Source organism: Gopherus evgoodei, chromosome 3, assembly GCF_007399415.2.
Source record: "Gopherus evgoodei ecotype Sinaloan lineage chromosome 3, rGopEvg1_v1.p, whole genome shotgun sequence".
Classification (NCBI taxonomy): domain Eukaryota; kingdom Metazoa; phylum Chordata; order Testudines; family Testudinidae; genus Gopherus; species Gopherus evgoodei.
Window position 1 is genome coordinate 116,531,480 of NC_044324.1, and position 23,355 is coordinate 116,554,834.

Genomic DNA, 23,355 nt, shown 5'->3' on the forward strand with positions numbered 1-23,355 from the left:
TATACATATGATATTTTCAAATAAAATTGGGAGAAGAGAGTGAGGCAGAATTTCACTTGTTAAAAGTTTCATGAACTTGAAGTTTGTTTTCAGTGAATTTCACCCATCCCAATTGTCTTTAAAGAACTATAATACAGATTTGAAGTCAGACTTGTCAGTTTTCTATATGACCTGCACTCCTATCTAGCCAGCAAAGCATAAATTCAAAGTGTTTAGCATCTGGATTGGTTTAGTAAAAAATTCATAATTAAGACGAGGTGCTGAAAAAATAAATTAGGTAAAAGTACATTGGCATCCAAAGACAAATTCAAAAGGTAAACAAGACAACAGTGAGCAATGTAACTAGTTAGGTTAGATTGGTGACTGTTTTCTTGTGTTTATTTACTGAATTGAAATATTTGCATTTCAGACATTTTGTGCCTTTTTATTTTTTTTCAATAATATGCTTATGAAATGAATCAGTGTTTTGTGCTTTACATTTCATTAACATGTTTCAGGATTTGATTCTCCTCTCCCCCACCCTGAAGGCTGAAGGAAAAAACCACAAATGCACTTCTAAGTGTGTCTGCTAGTTTTCCTAATACCATCATCTCAGAATAGTGATATCAAGTGTACAAGTTAGTAATTGTTCTAGTCTTATTTTTGCTATACTTAACAGCACGTTAATCAGTAATATCAAGATAATTAGAAACAAGACAGCATCTTGTAGAACTTCAACACAAAATAATTTTTTTGTCCTTTCTATTTTCAGAGTTCCACAAGGGCACATTGCAAATAGCTATCTCCTGTAATCAGAGACTCAGAGATGTAAGGCTGAAAGGGACCTTGAGAGGTCATCTACTCCAGCCTCCTGCACTGAGGCAGGATGAAGTATACCTAGACAATCCCTGTCAGGTGTTTGTCGAGCTTGTTCTTAAAAACATCCAATGACAGGGATTCCGTAACCTCCCTTGGAAGCCTATTCCAGTGCTTAACTATCCTTAAAGTTTTTGCTAATACTGAACCCAAATCTCCCTTGCTGCAGATTAAGATGATTACTTCTCATCCTTCCTTCAGTGGACATGGAGAACAATCAATCAATTACCTTCCTCTTTATAATAGCCCTTAACATATTTGAAGACTTGTCAGGTTTCCCCACCAAATCTTCTTTTGAAGACTAAACATGCTTAGGTGTTTTTTACATTTATTAACTTTTCCTCAAAGGTCAGGTTTTCTACACTTATTTTTGTTGCTCTCCTCTGGACTCTCCCCAATTTGGCCACATCTTTCTTTAAATGTGGTGCCCAAAAGTGGAGACTGTATCGCAGCTGAGGCCTCATCAGCGTCAAGTACAGTGAGACAATTACCTCCCATGTCTTGCATAAAAACATTCCTATTAATACACCCCAGAATACTAGCTTTTTTTGCAACTGTACCACATTGCTGGCGCATATTTAATTTTTGATTCGCTATGTTATTCACAGATCCTTTTCAGCAGTACTAATGCCTAGCTAGTTATTCACTTATGTATAAAAACAGCTTAACATTTTAAATAGCTATCTCCTATGCCCTCTCCCATATACCATTTGTGTGTTAATACACACAGATCTCTACCTTGGTACTTAAATGGCCCCATCACTATGCTATCTCAGACTACACATGTGCACACACTTCTCAGAAACTGACATACAAAGAGAATGATGGTATTACCTTTAACTGTTGCTGTAATTCACTATTCAATCTGGCCAAAACAGTGTTCGTTTCCTTATTGCGTCTAATTGATGCCTGAATTGCCTTCTTGTCTTTCCCCACGGACCTGAGGATATATTAAGTGCTTTTTTGTAAGTCTTTTCACTGCCAAGCATGCCAAGAAATAACTTTGATAAGTCTACTCAATTCCTTAGTCCCTATTTAAAGTGCTCAGCAAGAGCTGTACAGAGGACACATTTTTACATAATTTAGTGACTCTTTCCACTTATTTTCCTTTCTATAGACTAGAACACGTAGACTAGCCTTGTTTGCACAGAAGCTTTGCATACCAGTTTCCTACAGAACAAACAATGAATTACATTCTTAAATTGCAATAATGAATGTACACCTTCCAGACTACCGATACAATACCAGACTGACTAATTTGATTGTGTTTAGCATAGACTTGAGGGTAAAGGAGAATATGACAACTGCACATTTAAGTTCAAGACCATCCATACTCACCAACTTTATTCAAAATTAACAATACAACACTAACATTTACAGAGCACTTTTGATTAATCAATGTATTTTGCAAAATGTGAGTACGTTTTTCATCCAAACAATTGGAGTGTCTTATTAGGTATATCTCAACCTTTAATATTTATGCTGACACCTTTAGTAGTTTTATATATCTGATTTACAGTCACTAATAGTTATTCAACACATTGTAAAATCACTTGTAGCTCTTCCATAAGCTAACAGTATTATTTTCTGTTTCAATGTGAACTTCCCAATATTAGACATATTCATACTCATCCTGGGTTACCTAGGGATAGATGGCTGTGAAGCAAGAACAGCAGCTATGACACCTGTTTTCTGTGTATGCTCCTCAACTTCAGGTCTCAGCTCATCCTCTGATTTTAACCTTCTGCGAATAGGCTTTGGTGGTGGAGCAAGAGGTGTGGTGCCTTTTCCCTGGGAAGCAAAAGGCAGCCCATAAGCAAACATCACAATTAATTATATTTGTACTCAAATCAACTGGCTGTGCAAAACTTTGTGAAACTAATTTATTTACTGTATGAGTTCTGAGAACATTGACTCATAACAGGTCTACTTGAGTTCTCTCAGGTAGCATCAGAAAAATTGCGTGAGAATAACTCATCTCAAGGGAGTAGTAACTGACTGTGTGGGGGGTGTGTGTGTGTATGTGTATATATTAAAAATGATAACTGCTCCAGCCATCTGTTCCCTATGGACTAAAATCCTAAAAATAACCCCTGTATGAATCAATTTTGGTAACAATCTGATTACATGTAAGCAATTAACTTACTTCATTAAAGTGAGCTTCTACTGTCATGATTTTAGATGGAAGCAGCCCAGCACGTATATAATATTTTAGCCAAAAATGTAAATATTTTAAGAAGTTCTGAGTCTTTGAAAACTGAGTTCATATGGAAGCTTCTGCAAACTCAGATGTAGCAGTCACTAACAGGCAATTGTTCTAATACACATTCTTCTACGCGTTAAAACCTACACTTCCCTCTTAAATTTCGTTTTACATACCGCATTAACAGGGACACTAGCAGCTGCCTTGTCTTCAACTCTGCCATCTGTTTTGGAAACTCTAAGGGAGCCTGCAGAATCAGAGGGTTTTTCAACCTACAGAGAATGAGACAGTTTAGAAACTCTGTATGGGTCTGCAAATATTTAATTCTGTTACAATTAGGATGATAGCCAGGTGTGTCACACGGGCATGTTCTCTGGTTATATGAACACAGTTTACAATCTCAAGTCCCTTATGTGAGCCCAAGTCCTCTTTAAAAGCTCAGGCATGGAGAGAAAGGGCTGTAGCTGATTACCAGCACCATCTACTAAATCTTTACACCACACTACTCTATTTCTGATCTGCAATAAGATCAGATCACCAGAGACATGTAGGCAAGTTATGTTTCATGAGAGGCAGCAACAAGAGAGGATTGTTGGGACCCTAAATTACAACCTCTTGCTACTGGAGCTAACCTCAGTATAAAGAGACAACCAAATAATAGAGACTTATTTGAAACTTCTGATCTACATCAGATATTAAATATTATTTATACTATAGTAACTCAAAGGCTGGCAACAAAGATCAGGGCCCCATTATGCCAGGCATTATACAAAACCAAACACAAACACAATAAGACTGTACCTGCCCAAAAGAGTTTACAAACTAAACAGATTTGACAAACAGTGGACAGGGAAACAGGCAGGATGTGATTTATGCAAGGTCTACTGGGTATAACTAACAGGGTACACCAATGTATAACACTAAGTGGTCTACAATATATCCATTTACACTGACCTGCAAGACTTCTGAATGTGTTTCAATTTCATTCTCCTCCTCTTCATTTACACTTGATGCAGCAAATGCCTCAAACTGGCTGAAGTCTGCAAAATTTGGCTGTTCTGGTATTTGCTGAGGTGAGGTGCTGGTATGAGCTATTAGGCTTTCAGCATCCACTGGGCGATGCACATGAGGACCTACACCCTATAGCAAAACAAAGATGACAGTAATTACTAATACTGTGTTCTTGAAATAACTGACATAACACGAGCAAAATCTTGTCCAAACAAGAGTTTATGCAAGAATGCTAACCAAGGACAATTATTTAATTATGTATTACAGAAGAAATTACTGCCTTTGTTTAAACTTGTAATAGCGCTTGGAAGTTTCTATCCTGTTACTGGAACAAACATGCGTCTTATCATACAAGTACAAAATGACTACATTTGTAAGAAGGGGCAGAACACTTTGGTCGCCCATTATCAATGGTACAAAAATTATCAGTGGTAAAGTTGAACTTCTTTCCTTTTTCCTATGTTTTGCTGTCCATTTTTCCAAGTGTACATCTCTTTGAACGGATAAAACCTACCCTTCCTCCAAAGTGCTCTTCTGGAGTTCAACTGAAACAGCAGGAAGGTGAAAGACAAAAAAAGGCAGATGGAATATTGGAGGCTAAAGGCTACACAACAATTCAGAATTGAGCAGTGTGAGAGGAGAAACCCTGAGCAATACCAAGGTGTGCTGGAGCAAAATGTTGGCTCATTGCTTGGGAGTGTTGTGGTGACTGATACCAATGTAAGAGTGCCTTCAAGCACAAAAGTAGTACACCAAATCATTTAAAGCACTCCTGGATGTATTCTGGGGTTTTTTAGCGTACAGCTTGTTAATTTTAACCTTTTGTTTTTAAAATAGTTTGGGAATTACACAATGGTCTCCCCCGAGAAGTAGAAATATGAAGGATAATTATTAGGGTAAGTATAACCTTTATATTGTCTCCTATTTTGAATATACATGTTTATTAACAACTTATCTTAGTATTAATAAGACTTTGACCCCCTTTCTGTGTTGTCTCTAGGAAGTTAAGCATTCTTTTAGGATGAGTTTGCAACAACCACTTCCAACTCAATGCCTATAAGAAATACAAACTAAGGATAATGAATGATTCCCAGTTTATATTTACTTAAATAAGTGGCTGGAGGATCAGAAACTGCTACTTCTTGAAGACTAGCTTGTCATTTTGGGGAAGGCAAATTGAGACGTCCCTTTCTTCCTCTATCCCAGTCTCAAGGTTAATGTACTTTAATATTTAAAGTAAGGTGGCTGGCAGTAAAGTAGTTCTACTGTGACATGCTAATTAATAATATGACAAAGTGCACATCAAAAAGTTTTTAAATTGTGTTTTTAAAACAGGTTATGCATGAAGGCAGGTTTTATTTTGCTAAAAATTCCAATATGAACTAGCATGAATTTGACCTAGAACCCATTTTAGATATCTAGGTTCTATTTGATGCTTACATTAGCTATAACTATGAGGCAACCCCTGGAACTAACAACTACATTTCATAGCACTTAAAACTGTATATGCCACCTGTGACGGTTCTCAGGGTACCCAGAACTATGAGTCACCTTGTTACCCTTGCCTCCAATGAGGAGTCTTTTCTTGTGGTAGCTGTGTGACAGCTCCCTGATGCTGCCAGTTCTTCCTTCGCCAAGCAGGTTAATGATACCTGCACTGCAATCCCTGAGTCCCTTTGAATCATTCCCCTGTGATACAGCCCAATGTTGACTAATCACAGAAATTTCAGATCCTCTGCAATCAAAGGTGCAGCATACCATAATTTACCAGTTTTACCTTAAACCACCATTACTGTCAACACAGCACTTGTGAGCACTTATAAACCTACTTTTGTTTTATTAAAGAAAGAATTAAGATTTAACTAGTGAGAAAGTGATGGTGGTAACTGCCTACAAAACAAAACAGAATCATTAAATGCAAACCCAAGTTTACTTATCAAGTTACCTTTCCTATATAATAAAGTTGCTTCCCCCACAAACATGAGCCCATTGCACAGCTGGCTGGTTTCACCAGAAGCAGGATAAAAGCTTTCATGGAAGCTCTCTGCTCTTTAAGGGATTTCCTCAGTGATGGAGCCACAGTGCCCTTCTCTACACTACAGCACTTACAGCAGTGCAGTTGCACTTATGCAGCACTTGTGGTGAAGATGCTTAACTCCTGCCTCGGTGAGAGGCGGTAGCTATGCTGGCAGGAGAAGCTCTCTGAGTTACGTAAATTATATCAAGTAACCTGCAGTCTAGATGAGGTCTGTGTCATACTGAAAACAGGCAGGGTGAATTCCTGCCTTGTTGTAGAGTTTCTTTTCTACTTTTAAATGGTTTTGATTGTTTATCATGGTCTCTCATGGTTTTCCATTGACTGTTTTGGGATGTGGCAAGGATAGACAATAGAACCTTGTATTGCCTAGACAGCTGACTAGGGACTGATTAGCAGCTCCCTCTTGCTTGAATGGACGGATCATCATTGAGACACACCACTCATGTGACTAATTCCTACTCCAAGTCCATAAAGCATACGTTAGATAAATACATTACTCCACAAATATTACTTGTACATATATCTCAAATTTTGAGTCTTGACAGGTTACATGCTTTCTGTAGATAGCTTACATGTTACACTTCATGGATAAATATCCTGTCAGACATATGTTTGGTGCAATGAGGAGTTTGTCAGGTTTCAGGAGAGAGTTTACAAAGAACAGGGGACCCTCTGCCAAGGGATGTCTGTCTCTCCATTCCCAACTCATGCCACAGTATTTGTGTAGCATATTTCTGTACCGCTACCCAGGAATTATTCTGGGAAGGGTGTTCAAACTTTTGTAAGTTTCTGCCTCTCCCCCCCAACCCATGTGGCTCCTGGACCAGAGACACTTCCCCTTGACCTCAGGGGAAAAGTACTTCAGGTTTTAATGTCTCCTTTTAGTCCACTGCTTCCCTAGGAGCAGGTCCTCATCCTTCTGGGGAAGCCCTGCAAGGCGACAGAAGCCTAGGCTTAAAAAGCTCTGGTACACATTCATACTCCCAATGTTTCCAAAAGACTGGCCTTGTGTGCTTCTTTGCTGCCCATATTTTAAAGTTAAAAATTCAACAGATTGAAAGACTGCACATGGGCAAAGAATTATACTAATTTAAAAAAAAATTGTAACAGAATAAGTCAACTTCACCTGTGAGGGCGGTGGTCTTGGAGGCACTGCAGGGGGGTAGGCAACAACTCCAGCTTGTTGCTGTCCTGTGAAGAGACATAGGTTCTGAATGACAGTTGGATGACAGGGCTATTTCCATATATTAAGACATGCTCATTGCAAATATGATGAACATGTGTTTAGTTTTCCACTCTAAATAAGCTGTGTTATCTGCGCACAAACTATTATAACCAGGACTGTCCTTCAGTGAGTGACATGCCACAATTATTCTGTAGCCAAGGATAAAAGGTGTCGGCTATATTTAAGATATAGAGGTAAAATATAAGTATTAATTAATGTTGTAACACAGGGCCTACAGGTCTCAAGCATAGCCAAATTAGGCCTTAGGATGAGTTAGCTATATTACAAAGGTAAATTAGTGTAAGTAAATTGATAAGTCTGCTAAACTTGTGTCTGCTTGAGATATCCTGATGTTTTGAAAATAATTGCTGAGTTTGGATAATAATGTCTACTAGAGATTAGCTGAGACCACAAGATAACCGTTGGTAGTCAGGGTGAACTGTTAGAAACTTCCTTAATGTTACTGTTTCTATGGTGATAAGATGACAAATGTTAATGAGTATGAGAACTAATGAATTAACTTATGAAAAACAAGGCACCTCAAGCAGTGGGGAGTGAAAATTCAAATAACGAAAAGGGGGTAATAACTTTCCTAAATATGTATGAAGCCCAGTGGGTGTCAGTGTAACATATCATAAAAGCTGTACCCTGGTGTAGTGATGATTAACACTTGAGGGTTTTCACCAAGGCATGGTGTGAGTAATCCAAATATTACACATTCTAAATTGGTGTCTCCTTTACCAGACTGCAGTGTGTATTGTATGGTTGGCTATTAAGAGAAATTACAGAAAGAGCACTAGATAACTTCCGTTGGTGCACCATGGGGTCCCCCTTCTGTTGATAACCTAACAGCCACAGTCAATCTTATGGGCTGAACTCTCACAGATTAAAGTAGGTGTAAGCCCTCACCTTGGGGCAGGTAATTGGTTACATCAAACCATAACTACAGATAAGGGTACAACACTGTGGCCTCTTTGATCAAACACAAAATTGGCAAAAGGACAGAGCAAGAGACTGACAATCAGACCTGGGTTCTACTCCTCACATCATTAGTTTGTTGTGTAAACTTCTCTACACCTCCGTTTTTTTTCCCTAGCAGAAAAACCCTTTTTACAATGCTTTAAGATCATGAGCTGAAATTATAAAGGACAGCATCTCTGTCAACAAACAGTAAGTTACCTGTAAGAATTCTCTGAGGCTATAAATCTATTACCACCCTTCTGCACCTGAATCCGCATCTGTCAAGAACTACTGCTTCAATTTTGAGCACAATCAGTTTGGAATGTGCAGTCCTCAGCTGGGTCACTGGGGTTCGTGGCTCCCATTCTCAGAGCCACCCTGGGGGTGGGGGTGGGGGCAAGTGGGGCAATTTGCCCCAGGTCCCACAAGTCCTGGCCTTCAGTGGCGGCGGGGGCCCTTCAGTGCTGCCAAAGACGTGGAGCGACTGAAGGGCCCCCCCACTGCTGAAATGCCACCGAAGACCCGGACCGCCGCAGCTCCCCTGCTTTGTCCCATACCCCCTGAATCCTCTGGGCGACCCTGCCCATTCTCATGTTTATCCACTTGGCTACACTGCCTCTCATTTACTGACATTTTATTTAGGAACCTACTGTTTTAATTAAGTTGTTGATTAAGCCACTGTTTTTCTTTAAAAGGGAGTCTAAAATCTGAATAAAAGCAATTAGTAGATTTAAGGCTTTCGCTTCAAACCTAACGCTGTCTATTTAAAAATAAAGTTAACACTTTCTCCAGAGAATTTTTTTTGTTTAAGATAAATATGTACTAAACAAAGTAGCAAACACATGGATGTATAATATACCTACCTGGAGTAACTGTAAAGGATCTGTTCATATCTAAAGATGATGATCGAGAATGTGAAGGATGAGGTCTAGGAGGGGGTGGGGGTGGTGCAGTGTTCTCTGGAGATGTTCCTGAATGTGACCTGCAAAACAAGTAAACCTCTGTAGAGGCTTAGACAGCCAGAACAGTAAAAATTCAATTGCAAAGTGCAACCCAAAACATCTATATGAAGGAATCTTGTTTCAAGATTAATAGCCGCTACCAGCTCCTTTTTCCCCCAGCCAAATTCAGTTTTTAAATCAAGAGACTGGCATTTCCTGCTTCTGATAACTGAATTTGTTTTTACACCTTTATTTCCTCTTCAAAATCCTCCTTATTGCACTCTTATTACCTATTGTAATGTTTGTGGAAGCCTATAGTGTCCGACAGTAGACATCCCAGGTGTTAATTCAGGAGAAGGTATGCAATATCCAACCTAGACCGGAAGTCGTTATGATCAGGACTTTTGTGAAACATGTACGTTTCTGTCAGTAGCCTGAATACTGTTAAGTGGGATGGTGTTAAAGAAAATGGAAATTTCTGGTGGCTCTGCCTCACTCAAGTACAAGTCAGCCTTGAGCATGATCAAGCTGAGGAAGTGTCAGTATATGTTTGCAGATGTGAATGCTAGCTTTTCCATCTGAAGTTTCTATTACTCAGTGCATTTGTTTAGGATCTTGAGAAATACTGCCCTTATTCGTGGGTGTTTTGTTATTTTGTATGAATTTTAAGCTCTTACAAATGCAAGACATATTAGTAATGTCAAGATCCAAACACAGATGCAGATCCTGCAAAGATTTACACCTTTTAGGCAGTGGTGACTACTTTCACACAGCAAGCCTCTCAGTGCGACCCCCTTTATAAATTAAACACACTTTTTAAACATTTAACCCTCTTATAAATGCTGGTGGCATAGCAAGGTTTGGGGGTGGAGGCTGAGAGCTCGCAACCCCCTGAGGGGTCACACACCCCCCGTTTGATAACCCTTGATTTAGAGGAAATCTGATATAAATCAAAATAAGCCCAAACTCAGAATGAGATTAAAGAGAGATGAATCTTATGTTGCTGTAGTGATTTTTTGTCTAGAGTACTTTTGCTGCACTCATTTAATTAACAAAGAAACTTGGCGGTAAGTCTATATTACAGAGGCCATGTCAACATAACCCCGCAATGTAGATACAGCCTATACTGATGGAAAGGGTTTTTCCTGTCTGTGTAGCAACATCATCTCCTCAAGTGACTATGGCTACAACAACAAAAACCACCATCTCAATAATGTAAAGATTTATATAAAAAGTAGACAAAGAATCAGCTTTGCAATTAAGTAACACTGGAAAACACTACAAGTTAATTACAAACCCTTTCTGGTTATTTTAACAGTTTTCATAATGTTTACTACATGAAGTCGCCCTAATTATTTTAGTTTTAAGGTCTAACTTTGAAACTGATCCTGTGCTGTTTAACAGCAACATTGATTTCCAGTCCTACTGTACAAAGCCCCCCCCCCCTCCATATTGGAGACTTTCAGTGCTTTTAAAATCCTCTTATACATGATGTTCTTATTTAGTAAATCATAGCCTAGAAGAACCAGAAGGGGCCTTGGGAAGTCATCTAGTCCAGTCCCCTGCACTCAAGGCAGGACTAAGTATTATCTAGACCATCCCTGACAGGTTTTTGTCCAATCTGCTCTTAAAAATCTCCAATGATGGAGATTTTACAACCTCCCTAGGCAATTTATTCCAGTACTTAACTACCCTGATAGTTAGGAAGTTTTTCCTAATGTCCAACCTAAACCACTCTTGCTGCAATTTAAGCCCATTGCTTCTTAACTTCTGAGGATAGGACAACAAGAACAATTTTTCTCTCTCCTCCTTGTAACAAAACTTATGTACTTGAAAACCTGTCCCTCCTCAGTCTTCTCTTCAGACTGAACAAACCCAATTATTTCAATCTTCTCTCAGAGGTCATGTTTTCTAGACCTCGAATCATTGTTGCTCCTCTTCTCTGGACTTATCAAGCAGAATGTTCTCATGACTAAACATGGAGTAATAGCTGACTAGCCACTTCCATCAAGCAGTGCTCTTCTGCTGCACTAGAAATTTTAACTTTATACATATTAAGGGCAGACTGGTACACTTCTACCATATATCACTAGGGAACAGGTTGTCTACACTTTTGATTGTTAAAATAATGGCCACCATAAATTGTTATTTGGCCTTTTAAATGCTAGTTAAAAACAGCCAAAAAGATCATTTGGGAGGGAGGAAGTGTGCTTTATAATCTTTAATATTTCTTCTGTTACTACTCTACTGACCGTTGCCGAGTTACAGTGCTTCCAATCTGCTCTGGATCTGAAGTATAGGAGTCTGAACTGCTGTAACCATCTGCTGGTAGAATGAAAGTACAAAATTTCATTTTTGTAGTGTTAATTTTTCACAATTTAATTATGCTAAAAACAGCAACAGGTTATATTACCTATGCAGCAATATAAAAGATTATTTCAAGTCCAAAGAAGAAATGTACCTTATTGTTGTACTTCCCTGTAAGATACCATCTGGGCAGGATTCTAAACCTGGAGTCAAAGTAACTGAATATCCCCAAAGAAAGTAACAGTAATACAGTCGTTGCCAGAACAAACTAAGACAATTCCCACCATGGGAACTAGTTGGTGTATTTTGTTTTTAAAAGATGAAGAGTAAGACCTAAGAATCAGGCTTATCACTTCAGAACCTTTTAAAATACATCAGAAGACAGACAAGCAGGTAATGAGCATAGATTCCTCTATTTTGTGAACAGTTTCTGCAGGATGGAGGATTGAAGCAGAATTCCTTCCTAGAGGCCAAATCAATCAAAACCTTTCTAAGACATATAGAGATCAGGACCATGTAACAGCCCTGACATGTACCTGAGAAGGGAAACAACCCTGAAGCAGGGCAGCAGCTATGTCTTGGATTGAATGAACTCTGACGTGGGTTTCCAGCTTTAGGCTAGCCAATTTGCAGCAATGTGAGATGCAACCACAGAAATATTTAGATACAATCCTCTTACGCGATAGCACTGCCTTGGGAATTTGTCAAGTTGGGTTGACTGTCAGGATCTAAGTAGCTCAGAGCAGAACCACTAAAAACTTAGAATCACAGAATATCAGGGTTGGAAGGGACCTCAGGAGGTCATCTAGTCCAACCCCTGCTCAAAGCAGGACCAATCCCCAGATGGATTTTTACCCCAGTTCCTTAAATGGCCCTCTTAAGGACTGAACTCACAATCCTGGGTTTGGCAGGCCAATGCTCAAGCCACTGAGTTATCTCTCCCCTTATTCTCAGGCAGACAGAAAAGGCTCTCAGCACACAAATTGGAACAAATTGGCAAAACTGGCTCATTAAGGTGGTATTCCATCACCACCTTGAGGAGAATCTCAGATGAGTCGATAGCACGGGTTCATTCTGGTGAAGCATGGTTTATAGTCAATCACTACAGCATGAGACTTGCTATGACCTGAGATTATTGCAGTCAGAAAAGTGGATGCCCACCTAAGGAAATGGAGTCTCCGATAATGAAGTCTCCTTTTGAGTTGCTTAGTATCTATGGCAGAATATATTAATCTCTCATGATACAAAAGACTTCCAAAAAGAGTCAATACCCACAAGAACCTGAAAACAAGGTGATACATTGAGACTGGTCAACTGATTCGCGAGATACCAAAATAACTGACAAATGTAGTTGAATGAAGTTAGTCTAAATTAATCTCAGAGGTCAAGAAGCTGGTGAAGAACAGGTAAAGAGATCCACATTGCCCTGTTTATATCTCAAATCTTTTTCTACCTACCATTTTAAGCATCAGCATTAATTTAGAAGAGTTCCCCCAGGATGCATCATGCCTATCTAGAATTTCTCTGGCCAAAAACTGATTTGGGTCCCTGAGATCCATGACAGAAGTTTCCTCATGTTTAATTACCAGGAAGCATGTGGAATAAAATCCCACCTATCTCACTGGGATGGGTTTGGATTTCCTATAGTATCTTTCACAAATAAAAGTATGTTCAAAATCATTCTTGGCTGAGTAAAAGGAGGGATTCAATAGGACTGTAAGAAAACCTAATTTTTTGGCTCTACAGAATATGTTTAGGACCCACATTATATCCAAGACCTCTGTAGCTCAGGACAAAAGGTTACAATATGGCTCCAAAAAACAGAAGTTTCTGGCAAACTCTGGCTAGCAATATATTCTAGAACCCTTAAAAATGTTCGGTGCTCATTGAAAGGAAAATTAAAACCTCTATGTTGCTGCTGATACGGAGGCAAAGTGCCCTGAGCACCCTAGAAGTCAGCCGCTGACATAAAAGCTACCTTTTTAAGTGAGGCATATCTTCCCTCCCTTCAGAGATGGGCCAGAAGGAAAAGAGAGACTAAAAAGAATGAAGGGTGGTCTTTGACTTCATTGCCTTCTGTAGAAAGACATCCACTCGTTTCTCAGAGGTGTTGTGTAGCCTCCAACAAGCTGTAAGTCTGTAGTGTTGACTTCAAACACTGAGACCAAAGGATACTGGGGACTGTGCTGGAATCCATGGTGGAAAAGATATTGCAGGATGCTTCAGTGGTGAAGTTACTTAGGTGGGATTAGAGAGAAGCTGGGTGGCACACACAGAGGCCCAGTGATCAACTATTAAAGTCAACTCAGGCTAATGATCCGAGGTTTTCTCTTTTGAAAGCTATGCCCCCAAAAATGAAGTTTGCACTTCCATCTGTCTCACTGGTGATCTGCAACCCAGAGGTGAGACTACTACAGAGATGGTATCTTTACATTAAGAAATTCTCACCGGTCAGTTTTTGTTTTAAAAGAAGACTGCATGTCCTCGTACGCTGTGCAGTTGGGCTGAGTCCCTTATCATAGAGTAAGGAGGCAGCCAGAAACATCACTGTACTTAGTTTCAGCTCCAAAAATAGAAAAAATTCTATGCATAGCAGATTAACATTTAGATATGTATGGGTGTAAAAAAGGAAAACCTGCTCAGTGTGGGAACTATGTACATAATGAAAATGTAGATATCCAAATATATACATCCTTTAAAAACCGAGGGGTGCCTGAATCAAGGTGCAATCAAGTTACTAAGAAATACTGACATGTAAGATCCTTCATTAGTACCCCCCATCCAACAGAGTGGTAACAGACCTCTAAAACACTGTGTATAGAACCATTTCTTGAAGAACCCTGTGTGCAAAGACAATGTGTGTGCAAGCGTGGAAAACGGTATTAATATTTTGTGGCAGTGTAAACGTCAGATGAAGTGGTGATCTTGTGAAGTTCCTGCAAAAACCTCTGCTCACCAGGTAGAAGTAGACTGCCAACCACTATCCGTGCTCAACGGACCAAGTTCCCTTGCTTTATAAAAGCTTCTTATACATCTTACAGAGGAAACCTGGAGATTATCTTCATTCTGATCTTTGAAATGATCAACTGGCATAGCACTTAGTTTTCATAAATCCACAGAAGAGTGTATTAACCTTCTGTGTTGGGTATAGATTGGCTTTCTAACTTTAGAATGAACCAGTGTCACTGAACTGCTACGTCTGATACCACTTCAACACCACTTCCTTCATTCTGTCTCATACCAGGATAAGAAATAATGGACAAAAATATAGAACCTCCGTTTGGTGAGGAGGTTATCTGAGTACTGAACACATTTGTGAATCCTCTACATGGCACAGAGTGAAATGGAACTACATTATTTTGATGTGACCATGGTCTTAAGGCAGCTATATGTAAGGAAGCCTCCTTCAAGTCTACGGAAATGAGAAAGAAGTGTTGTAATATAAGAAAGCTATATAGTGGATGAAGTGGTCTGTATCTTGAGCCTGGTGTACTGTTTGTAGAGTCACTCAAGGTCCAAGATGCCGCTTAGTCAACCAGACATCTATAGAGAAGAGCAGTAAAGGATGGTAAACCTCTCTGGGCAAGAAACTTGCTTTATCACTCCAACAGAAAGTTATTGGACTTTTTTGTAATAGGATGGTTACTTCTAAATATGTTTGGATAAGGCAATTTGGGCTTTGTACAATTAACTGCAACAGTACTTCCCTTCCCTTGATGATACTGGAGGAGTGTGAGCAACTCCTACAAGGATGGGGAAACATAACTCTGCAAAAAAGTCCAGTCTTGCACACAGTTTAGAATTTTCCTAATTCTGTTGGTAATGCTAGTTTTCTACTGGTCTGAGTAAAACTTTCTAAAAGGAAGTACTGCAGGAGTATATTCCCAGAGAGAACACCACTTTATTTTCAGGTAGGCAACAGCCAGTTCAGGGAAGAAAAAAGCTGCATTCTAGAGGTCTGTTTACTAGATACAGATGACCAGCTTCTTCGTAACCAACCACCCCGTTTCCCCAGGGTATTCCAGTATATCCTGGGATGCAGTCTAGTCTGCAAATCTTCTACGCCCCCTACATCTGATGGTTCTAGCAAAAGCTTACATGGTTTAAGCAGAATTTAACTTAATTTAAATAAATAATGGATTCAAAAATCATTTCTTACTGAAAGGCTCTCTTATGCAGCACAGCTCAGCTTCTTTAGTTTTTTTTTCTTTTTTTTTAATAAAATCTGGAAAAAAATGACAATTTTCTTCTTGGTCCAAATATTACTTTTGTTCACCTCTTTACATGTAGTGATTCTGCAATTCCAGCTCTAAAGGAGTTCAAGTGGCTAGGCAGACTGCAAGCCAACCTCTTTTTCAGGTACCCCTTTCAAAAGAAAGGGTTTATCTTCCTCCCTCTGTACAATCAAGTAACATGTACAGAGACACACGACTAAGCAATAGTAGTGTTTAAAAAGATCTTTTCACTTCCTGTTTGTTGGCAAATTTCATCCCTTTGTCTTGAATGTGGTCCTGGCCACAGTTATCCATGCACTTATTACCTCCAGACAGGATTACTGAAATTCCCTGTATCTGAAGCTGAATGTGAAAATGCACAAGAACCTCCATAGTCTAGGCTTCCGTGAGCACATCAGACCCTTGACTGAGTCCCTCCACAGGTTCCTAGTCATTTTCAGATGCCAGTTTAAGGTCTTGGTTCCGATCTTCAAAAAAGTTTATGGTTGAATCCCCAGATACATTAAAGACTGAATCTGATCAGTGAATCACCAAGACAGTTGCACTCATCTAGGGAAATACAGACCACAAAGCCCAGAAGGAAGCACCTGAGAGCTAAGAAAACAGCACTCTCAGTCAAGGAGACCTGGCTATGAAACAAGTTTCCAGAAGACAGGTAAGTCCTATCTGATTGTTCATAGGAAACTGCAGAATTTTCCTCTTAGAACAAGTCTATCTACCACAGCAAGAACAACACTGCCTTCTACCCAAATGACTCCCTCCTCACTCCCTGCCCAAAAAGCCACCCCACAAATCAACCAAAAACGAAACAAAATGAAGTCCTCAAGTAGAAGTTTTACACTGAAAAAGGGAGACAAACTACAGGCTCCACGAAGTTCACTAGGGATCAGGCTATTCATTTCATGTGGAAGGTGCTCAGACACTATGGTGATGCGCAGCTCTATACAATCCTCAGAAAGGAATAAGGTAACCCCCCCTGGGCTACCTGATCCCCCTCCTCATCTGTTAGTCCATGATGAGGAAAAAATCCTTAAAGAGACCGTCTCACAATTTGTGTGTCACAGTATAAGAGACAGTCAGTTCCAACTGCATTAACTGGTTTCTTGAGGTATACAGATTAACATAACCTTCCAAATTATTTTCTATATTTACTCGTTTGTAATGGCATTTTGCAGTTTCTCCTGGGAAAGGCATAGGCTTCCAGTCTTTGAGAAGGATCTTGGATTTGAGATAGCCAACTTCAGAAGAACATCAGGCCATTAACTGAAGAGGAATATGACCTCTATTTTCTTTTATTCCACTACCCTCTTCTTTACAAGAATAATTCTTCCTGGTATATCCAGAGCTGCAAGACCTTTTACTTCTATTAAGGCCCTGTAGGATGTAGAATTTCTCTCCCTGCATAATGATTTCCAGCACTTTCAAATTTGTCCAGCAGGCTGCCACACAATAATTTGGGCTGAGGATACCAATCTTTTGGATTGTGTTTTGGCCTTCCACAAACAGAAGCATAGATACAGCCTTGTAACTGATTTCAATGCCTTTAAGCCCTTGGGGAAAAAAATTGAATGCATTCACACAGGCGTGCCACTAAACAGAGACAGTTGAGATCATGTTCACAATACTTCCGACATTTTTTTATCTTGGATTAAATTAGTGTTTAGTTTCTTCCAGTAAGCTAGCATAGACTAGCTAAGAACATGGACAAAGAAGGCTTGACTCTTACTTTCACTTCCAAAATATCTGTTTTTCTGAGGGAAATTCACCCTTGGTAGGAATTACTCTCAACTTAGAAGTGGCTGCAAGAGATTTTTAAGAATTCACTTTACTGAAACTCATGTAACTGCACTACTTTGGCTGGGAAATACAATATTTATTAAATTATATCCTCCACAACTGGATTTAGAAGCAAAGTGGAGTCTCTTTTTGATTAGAGGTAAGAAGTTACTTCTTTATTAATATCCTCTCCGTTTCTTTCTTCAGGTTCAGTTTAGATAATAGCCTTCCATATGGTCAGAAAGGTTAATTTCACCCTATGATGCTAGGTCAGACTTTTGGAGTTGGATAATTCGCCTTCTTGCATAGGGGATCATGGTGCATAAAAAATTTCTTTCAATTCTCACACATTTGCTTCTCACCACCTGCACCTTGTCCATATCATGGCTAGAAAAAAACATCTCTGCTCAATGACCTTTGACATGCCTACATTTACCCAATAGGGCAGAAGACTACACAGCGGTATAAGATGGGTTGCTGGCACATTGCTGAAATAAAAAATATAGAGGCTAACATGCTGCGAATTATAGAATTAGAAGAGGGATGGCATTTGCCTTCTCCTGTTTAGTGGCTGCAGGCTGCTGCCATCTTTTCCACACTGTTGCTTTTGACTCACTTGTCTGCAAGGCCAGACTCCTCTAACAAGGAGTTAGAGCCAGAAAGGGCCCTTTCAGAATTCAGACCCTGAATGCAGCAGCAGTCTTCCACTGTAAGACAGCATGTTATTGTACAATTTCTCCACCATACTAGAAGACTTCTGAGTAAGGACTGGGCACTCTGCACCAGGAAAAGGGACAGGGAAAGAGGAGGGGCATGAAAAGAAGTGAAACTGAAAGAAAACTATACCACTGTAATTGAGTTGAAGAGTAAGGGAAATGCTGTTGCCAAAAAGGGATCTATTGACTGCCTTATATGGCTGTTGCAGAATGTTCTGCCAACTGATGCCGTGTGGGACACTGAAATAGTTTTAGCTGCCTCCTTCATGACAAAGGATCCAAGAGGACTAATGTCAGGTACTGATTTTTATTGAAGGAAATTATACAATATAATGAGCAAAGTGAATGAAAAACAGTTTCAGGAATAAAAACCACAGAGATTAGATACTTAGACTGACATCTGATTTGTGACTAGTCTGTGTGATTACACATAGAACAGGCTAATAAAATCTGTATAGTACTATATATTTGGTGCAGGGAATATTAAAACCAAGTTACTGCAACCAGGGTAAACAGAGGGTTGACAAGTTAACTGTACCTAGAAAAAATGTCAAAAGTCAATCACGAGGAATTGTGGTATTTTGGCTCACAATTTTTCAAAGGAACTGAAACAGTGACAGCAGATGCTTCCCTTTGGTATACAACCACGTTCTAATCTTCAAAAAATATGTTGCTATATGGTTTTGAGACAAGAGTGGGATCAAACCCTACTTAAAGCTATTTCTGCTTGAGATAAATAGTGCAGCCAGTTTACACTTCTGAGATTATGTATGAGAACAGGAAAATAGTCTTATCAATTAAAACAACAGTTAATTTCTTACCAGATTTAGGATTAGATCCTCAAATGGCATAAATTGGCATAGCTCCAATGAAAAAGCCAGAGAAGCTATACCTATTTGTATCTGCTATTATCTATTCCTTTATCTTTTTGTAAGATGGGAAGTTACTTCCCAAGTCAAAATACAATGTTGGACATGTTTCTTGCTTTTCAGGAACAGTTAGTGCTCTTATTAGCACAAGAACAACAATTCAGGTTGACATTCCTTTATAGCGTGATAAATGGGTTAAAACAGTGGTGACCAACCTAATTACACAGGAGGGCCACATAAAACTAAGCACAACCTTATGTAAGCCAAACAGATTCTATATACTTTTGTGTAGATGAAAATGATGTAAACATGACAAAACAGGTATCAAAGGGGTAGCTGTGTTAGTCTGAATCTGTAAAAGCAGCAAAGAATCCTGTGGCACCTTATAGACTAACAGACATTTTGGAGCATGAGCTTTCGTGGGTGAATACCCATGCATCTGACAAAGTGGGTATTCACCCACGAAAGCTCATGCTCCAAAATGTCTGTTAGTCTATAAGGTGCCACAGGATTCTTTGCTGCTATGACAAAACAAAACACTAATAAATCAGCCGTTAGTATACTGTGTTGAAGCAGGTCGTGGGTCTTATGAAATGCTCTGGTGGGCCTTGTACAGCCTGTGGGCCATAGATTAGGCATCCCTAGGTTAAAAGTTGCTTTGATACTTACCAACTGTATTTCCAGCTACAAATTTTGATGAACTCACATTATTTTCTTCTGAGAGGTCAGGTGGTTTCACAAGTAGAGGGCTAGTGGGATTAGCAAGGTCTAGGTGGAAAAAAGATTATTGCTATTCATTTTAAGTAAGATTAAGTGATATACAAAATACACTGAAACGATCCTTCTCTTCAGGGGCCAAGTCTTCATTAACAAAAGTTCAGCCCTAAACCAAAATTTTGCACTTGATTGGAATTTTAGATGGGTAAACTACAATACTATCCACACCATTATAATTTTAAACACAAAAACTATTCAATTCATAATTAAAAATTAAACTTTGAAACTTTACATTTCAATATTGGTATATAATTGCACTGGTTAATATGCATATACCTAAGAATTTTCCAAATGTAAATCTTACAAAATATTCATTTCTTGCGTCAGTGGTGAAATGCCTGAGTATGCAAGCTTTAAACATTTGTTTTGCCCTTCTATGTAATATTGTAAAATTATAGTCAAGTTTATAAAATTTTGCAGTTTTAGGACTTAAGTTAACAATATGGGTCCCATTGTGCTAGGCACTATACAAACATGACATAAGCAAGTCCCTGCATCAGAGCGCCTACCTTGATTATAAACTCTTTGAGGCAGGGGCCATTTGTTATATATCTACGCAGTGCCTAGCAAAATGGGACCATGTCCTCTAGGTACTACCATAATAATGTCCGCTGGTATAAGACATGACATCAGACAAGTATGCCTTTAAGAGAAAAACAATTTTCATTGTATATAATGCCCTTGTCAAAAGTTCTAAATTTATAACAACAGGTTAGACATTTTAAAAATAAAATCTAAATTGATATATTCACTGATGCACATCAAAAGACAACAAAAACCCCTCACTTTACTTCCCCACTCTTCTGAAAATCACAGGACAGTAGGCTTTGTAACATGCTCTGGAGGTCAATAAATTCATTATATGTTGGACCCAAAGGAGAAGCAAATTCTAGGCTAAAAGATATTCCCCTACAGCCTATTAATTCAAGCACCTCATATGATCAGAAACCCCAGAGTACAGCAAAAAGCAGTGAAATCAGACACACAAGATGCAAACCGCAATGGGTTTTACAGTTAAAGCTTAATAAACTAAATTGCATTTGGAAACAAATGGGATGTCAATCAATTTATGATTCACTGGTGAAGTGCACCCTACACAAAGAGCACTGGTAAACAATCTGGCAACTGCTATCTGTACTAAATTAAGTTTCCAGATGGGGTGCAAATGAAGCCCAAATAGAGTGTGAATAGGTATGAGTAAATATGGCAAAGCCTGCGCCCTAGAGGTGTGCTTTATCTTCCCTCACAGATGCAAAAGGAACATGCTCTTGGCTACTGCTGCTATCTGGAAATCTCTACAATTTACAGTGTTAGCACATTATAGAAGCCCACTCCCACCCCTCCCCCCCCAGCAAAAAAATGAAGGTTAGAGACTGGGAAATAGTATGGCAAGATTGTTAGAATCAAGAGATGTTGGAGAATGGGAACAGAAATCATTTGAGAAAGGCTAGGAGGTTTCAAATGGATGAGATGAAAGCATCCAGCAGTAGCAGACCAAATCTCACCCATTAGATTTTACTAAATAGAACTGACCACACTAAGTAACAGGTCATAGTCCAGAGCTCCCCATGCATCTCACGAACTTGAGCATGTAAATCTGGGAAAGTTCTCCCACTCCTGACCCAGATCTGCATCTTGATGCTTCCAATCTATTCCAAGCAATCTTATCCTAGAAGCAGATGGACAAATCCTCACAACAACCATCAACCCTCTAAATCATTGTGTCAGAATGCTCCTTTAATTCATGAGGTTCTCCACCATTTGGAATAGCTACACTGGTTGGATCCCCTGATACTACTGTCTAAGTGCAAGGACACAAGGCAGAATTGTTATGCAAGAAAATCAAGCTCTAAAAGTCATCACCATGTAAGTATTCAGTAAGATGTTATATGAACACAGCAGCTGCTTTCATAATTAGCACAAGAATATAGCTTACCATTTCCAGTTCTTTTAAGTTCCATTTCCTGCATGTGGATTTTGCTTGGAGTCATTCGAATTGGCACTGGGTGAACAATAGCAGTATCCTGCAGAGAGGGAAGAAAAGTTTTTATTTTAGCTTTAAAATGATTCCATTAAGAGCTGTTTTTGACTGCATTCAGTGGCAGTTCCCAAGCTTATATTCATAAGCAAACATTTTTACTAAGTTCCTATGAACCTGATACTATGGTAATCGGTGGCAATATAAAACCTTGAGATAGAATGGGTTTCAGACAGGTAGCAGTGTTAGTCTGTATCAGCAAAAACAATGAGGAGTCCTTGTGGCACTTTAGAGACTGACTAATTTATTTGGGCATAAGCATCTGATGAAGTGGGTTATAGCCCATGAAAGCTTAATGCCCAAAAAAATGTGTTAGTCTCTAAGGTGCCACAAGGACTCTTTTTTTTTTTTTTTGGGAGATAGAAGACTTTCCATAACAAATATCCTTAAATTCAGTGCAAGTGTACAGGTATTTAGACTTCCCTACAGTAGTCTCCAAACTTTGGTCCCTGGTTCATAGAAGTCTGCTGGTCACATTGTGCTAGCAGTATCTGTAGCTGCTAAGCTGCATCAAAAGACACCTAAACACCTTAAATACTTTCCATTACCACCCTTTCCTATAACCAGATGGTGTGGTTGCCACAAGTGTGTTGTACGTCCATGAAATATTAGATGTAGCCCATGCTATAAAATACTCAATTTCTTTTTAAACGTAAGATCAGGATCTTTAGATGTAGACATTTCAGAGTGCCCCATGTACTTCTGATGCTTCAAAAAATTAAAATTAGAAAATCCTGGAAACTATGGGCTTGAGAGTCTAAAAATTTGACTGTATAGTAAAATTCACATCATTTCAAGGAGCCCATTAATATCTTATAAGGGCATGATGGAAGCTTGTTTGTTTGTTTGTTTTTTTAAGATACTCTTCAAGAGATGTCTAACATGCCACCTAAAGGCAGAGATAACAGACTCTAAATGTCAGCAACAGTCTATATGAAGTACTTCTATGGCCATTGTCAGATGAAATGGGCTAAGTCATGCTCTAAAAAGGGCTACCAGATGTTGCACTCATATTCCCAAAGCCAATCTCTGTACTCGAGTGCTCAACTCCCACTGAGGGCAATAGCAAATATGCATATGTATGTGAGAGAACAGTCTTAAATTTAAAACGGCTCTTGAAAACTACACACTTTAAACTGTGCTCAGTTAGCTCATTTTCACAAGGCCGAGTGTGTATGTGTATATATACACACACACTCGGCCTTGTGAAAATGGGCTAACTGAGCATAGTTTAAAGCATATAGTTTTAAATTTAAAAAAGACATATTATATATATATATATATATAAAAATTAATTTCTACATTGTTTAAGCTAACCTGCACTGTACTGGGAAGAAAAAAAGTTGAAATGTATACTGCCAAATGTAAACAGTACACTTCCTTACCACAGTTCAAACACTACTA

At 39.0% G+C, this 23,355-nt stretch overlaps 2 protein-coding genes across 21 annotated transcripts in view; one reads left to right on the top strand and one right to left on the bottom strand.

Moving 5' to 3' along the window:
- The window catches only part of ECT2L (epithelial cell transforming 2 like), a 72,443-nt gene extending 55,381 nt beyond the window's left edge, over nt 1-17,062 (top strand). For 3 of the 7 annotated variants that reach the window (XR_003999609.1, XR_003999611.1, XR_003999610.1), the window contains 3 exons: nt 4,554-4,965; nt 8,432-8,502; nt 16,273-17,062. The gene's annotated coding sequence lies outside the window, so the exon portion shown is untranslated. Of the gene's footprint in view, nt 1-4,553; nt 4,966-8,428; nt 8,503-16,272 lie in introns of all 7 variants that reach the window. The other 4 variants (XR_003999608.1, XR_003999607.1, XR_003999605.1 and 1 more) reach the window with 4 other exon arrangements.
- The window catches only part of REPS1 (RALBP1 associated Eps domain containing 1), a 106,447-nt gene that overhangs the window by 1,573 nt on the left and 81,519 nt on the right, over nt 1-23,355 (bottom strand). For 10 of the 14 annotated variants that reach the window (XM_030556429.1, XM_030556425.1, XM_030556431.1 and 7 more), the window contains 9 exons: nt 21,850-21,937; nt 19,806-19,904; nt 11,486-11,558; nt 9,156-9,274; nt 7,234-7,298; nt 4,013-4,198; nt 3,235-3,330; nt 2,498-2,646; nt 1,690-1,795 (listed from right to left, as the gene is read on the bottom strand). In XM_030556429.1, coding sequence (XP_030412289.1) covers nt 1,690-1,795; nt 2,498-2,646; nt 3,235-3,330; nt 4,013-4,198; nt 7,234-7,298; nt 9,156-9,274; nt 11,486-11,558; nt 19,806-19,904; nt 21,850-21,937 — 981 coding nt within the window. The remainder of the gene's footprint in view (nt 1-1,689; nt 1,796-2,497; nt 2,647-3,234; nt 3,331-4,012; nt 4,199-7,233; nt 7,299-9,155; nt 9,275-11,485; nt 11,559-19,805; nt 19,905-21,849; nt 21,938-23,355) is intronic. The other 4 variants (XM_030556432.1, XM_030556428.1, XM_030556426.1 and 1 more) reach the window with 2 other exon arrangements.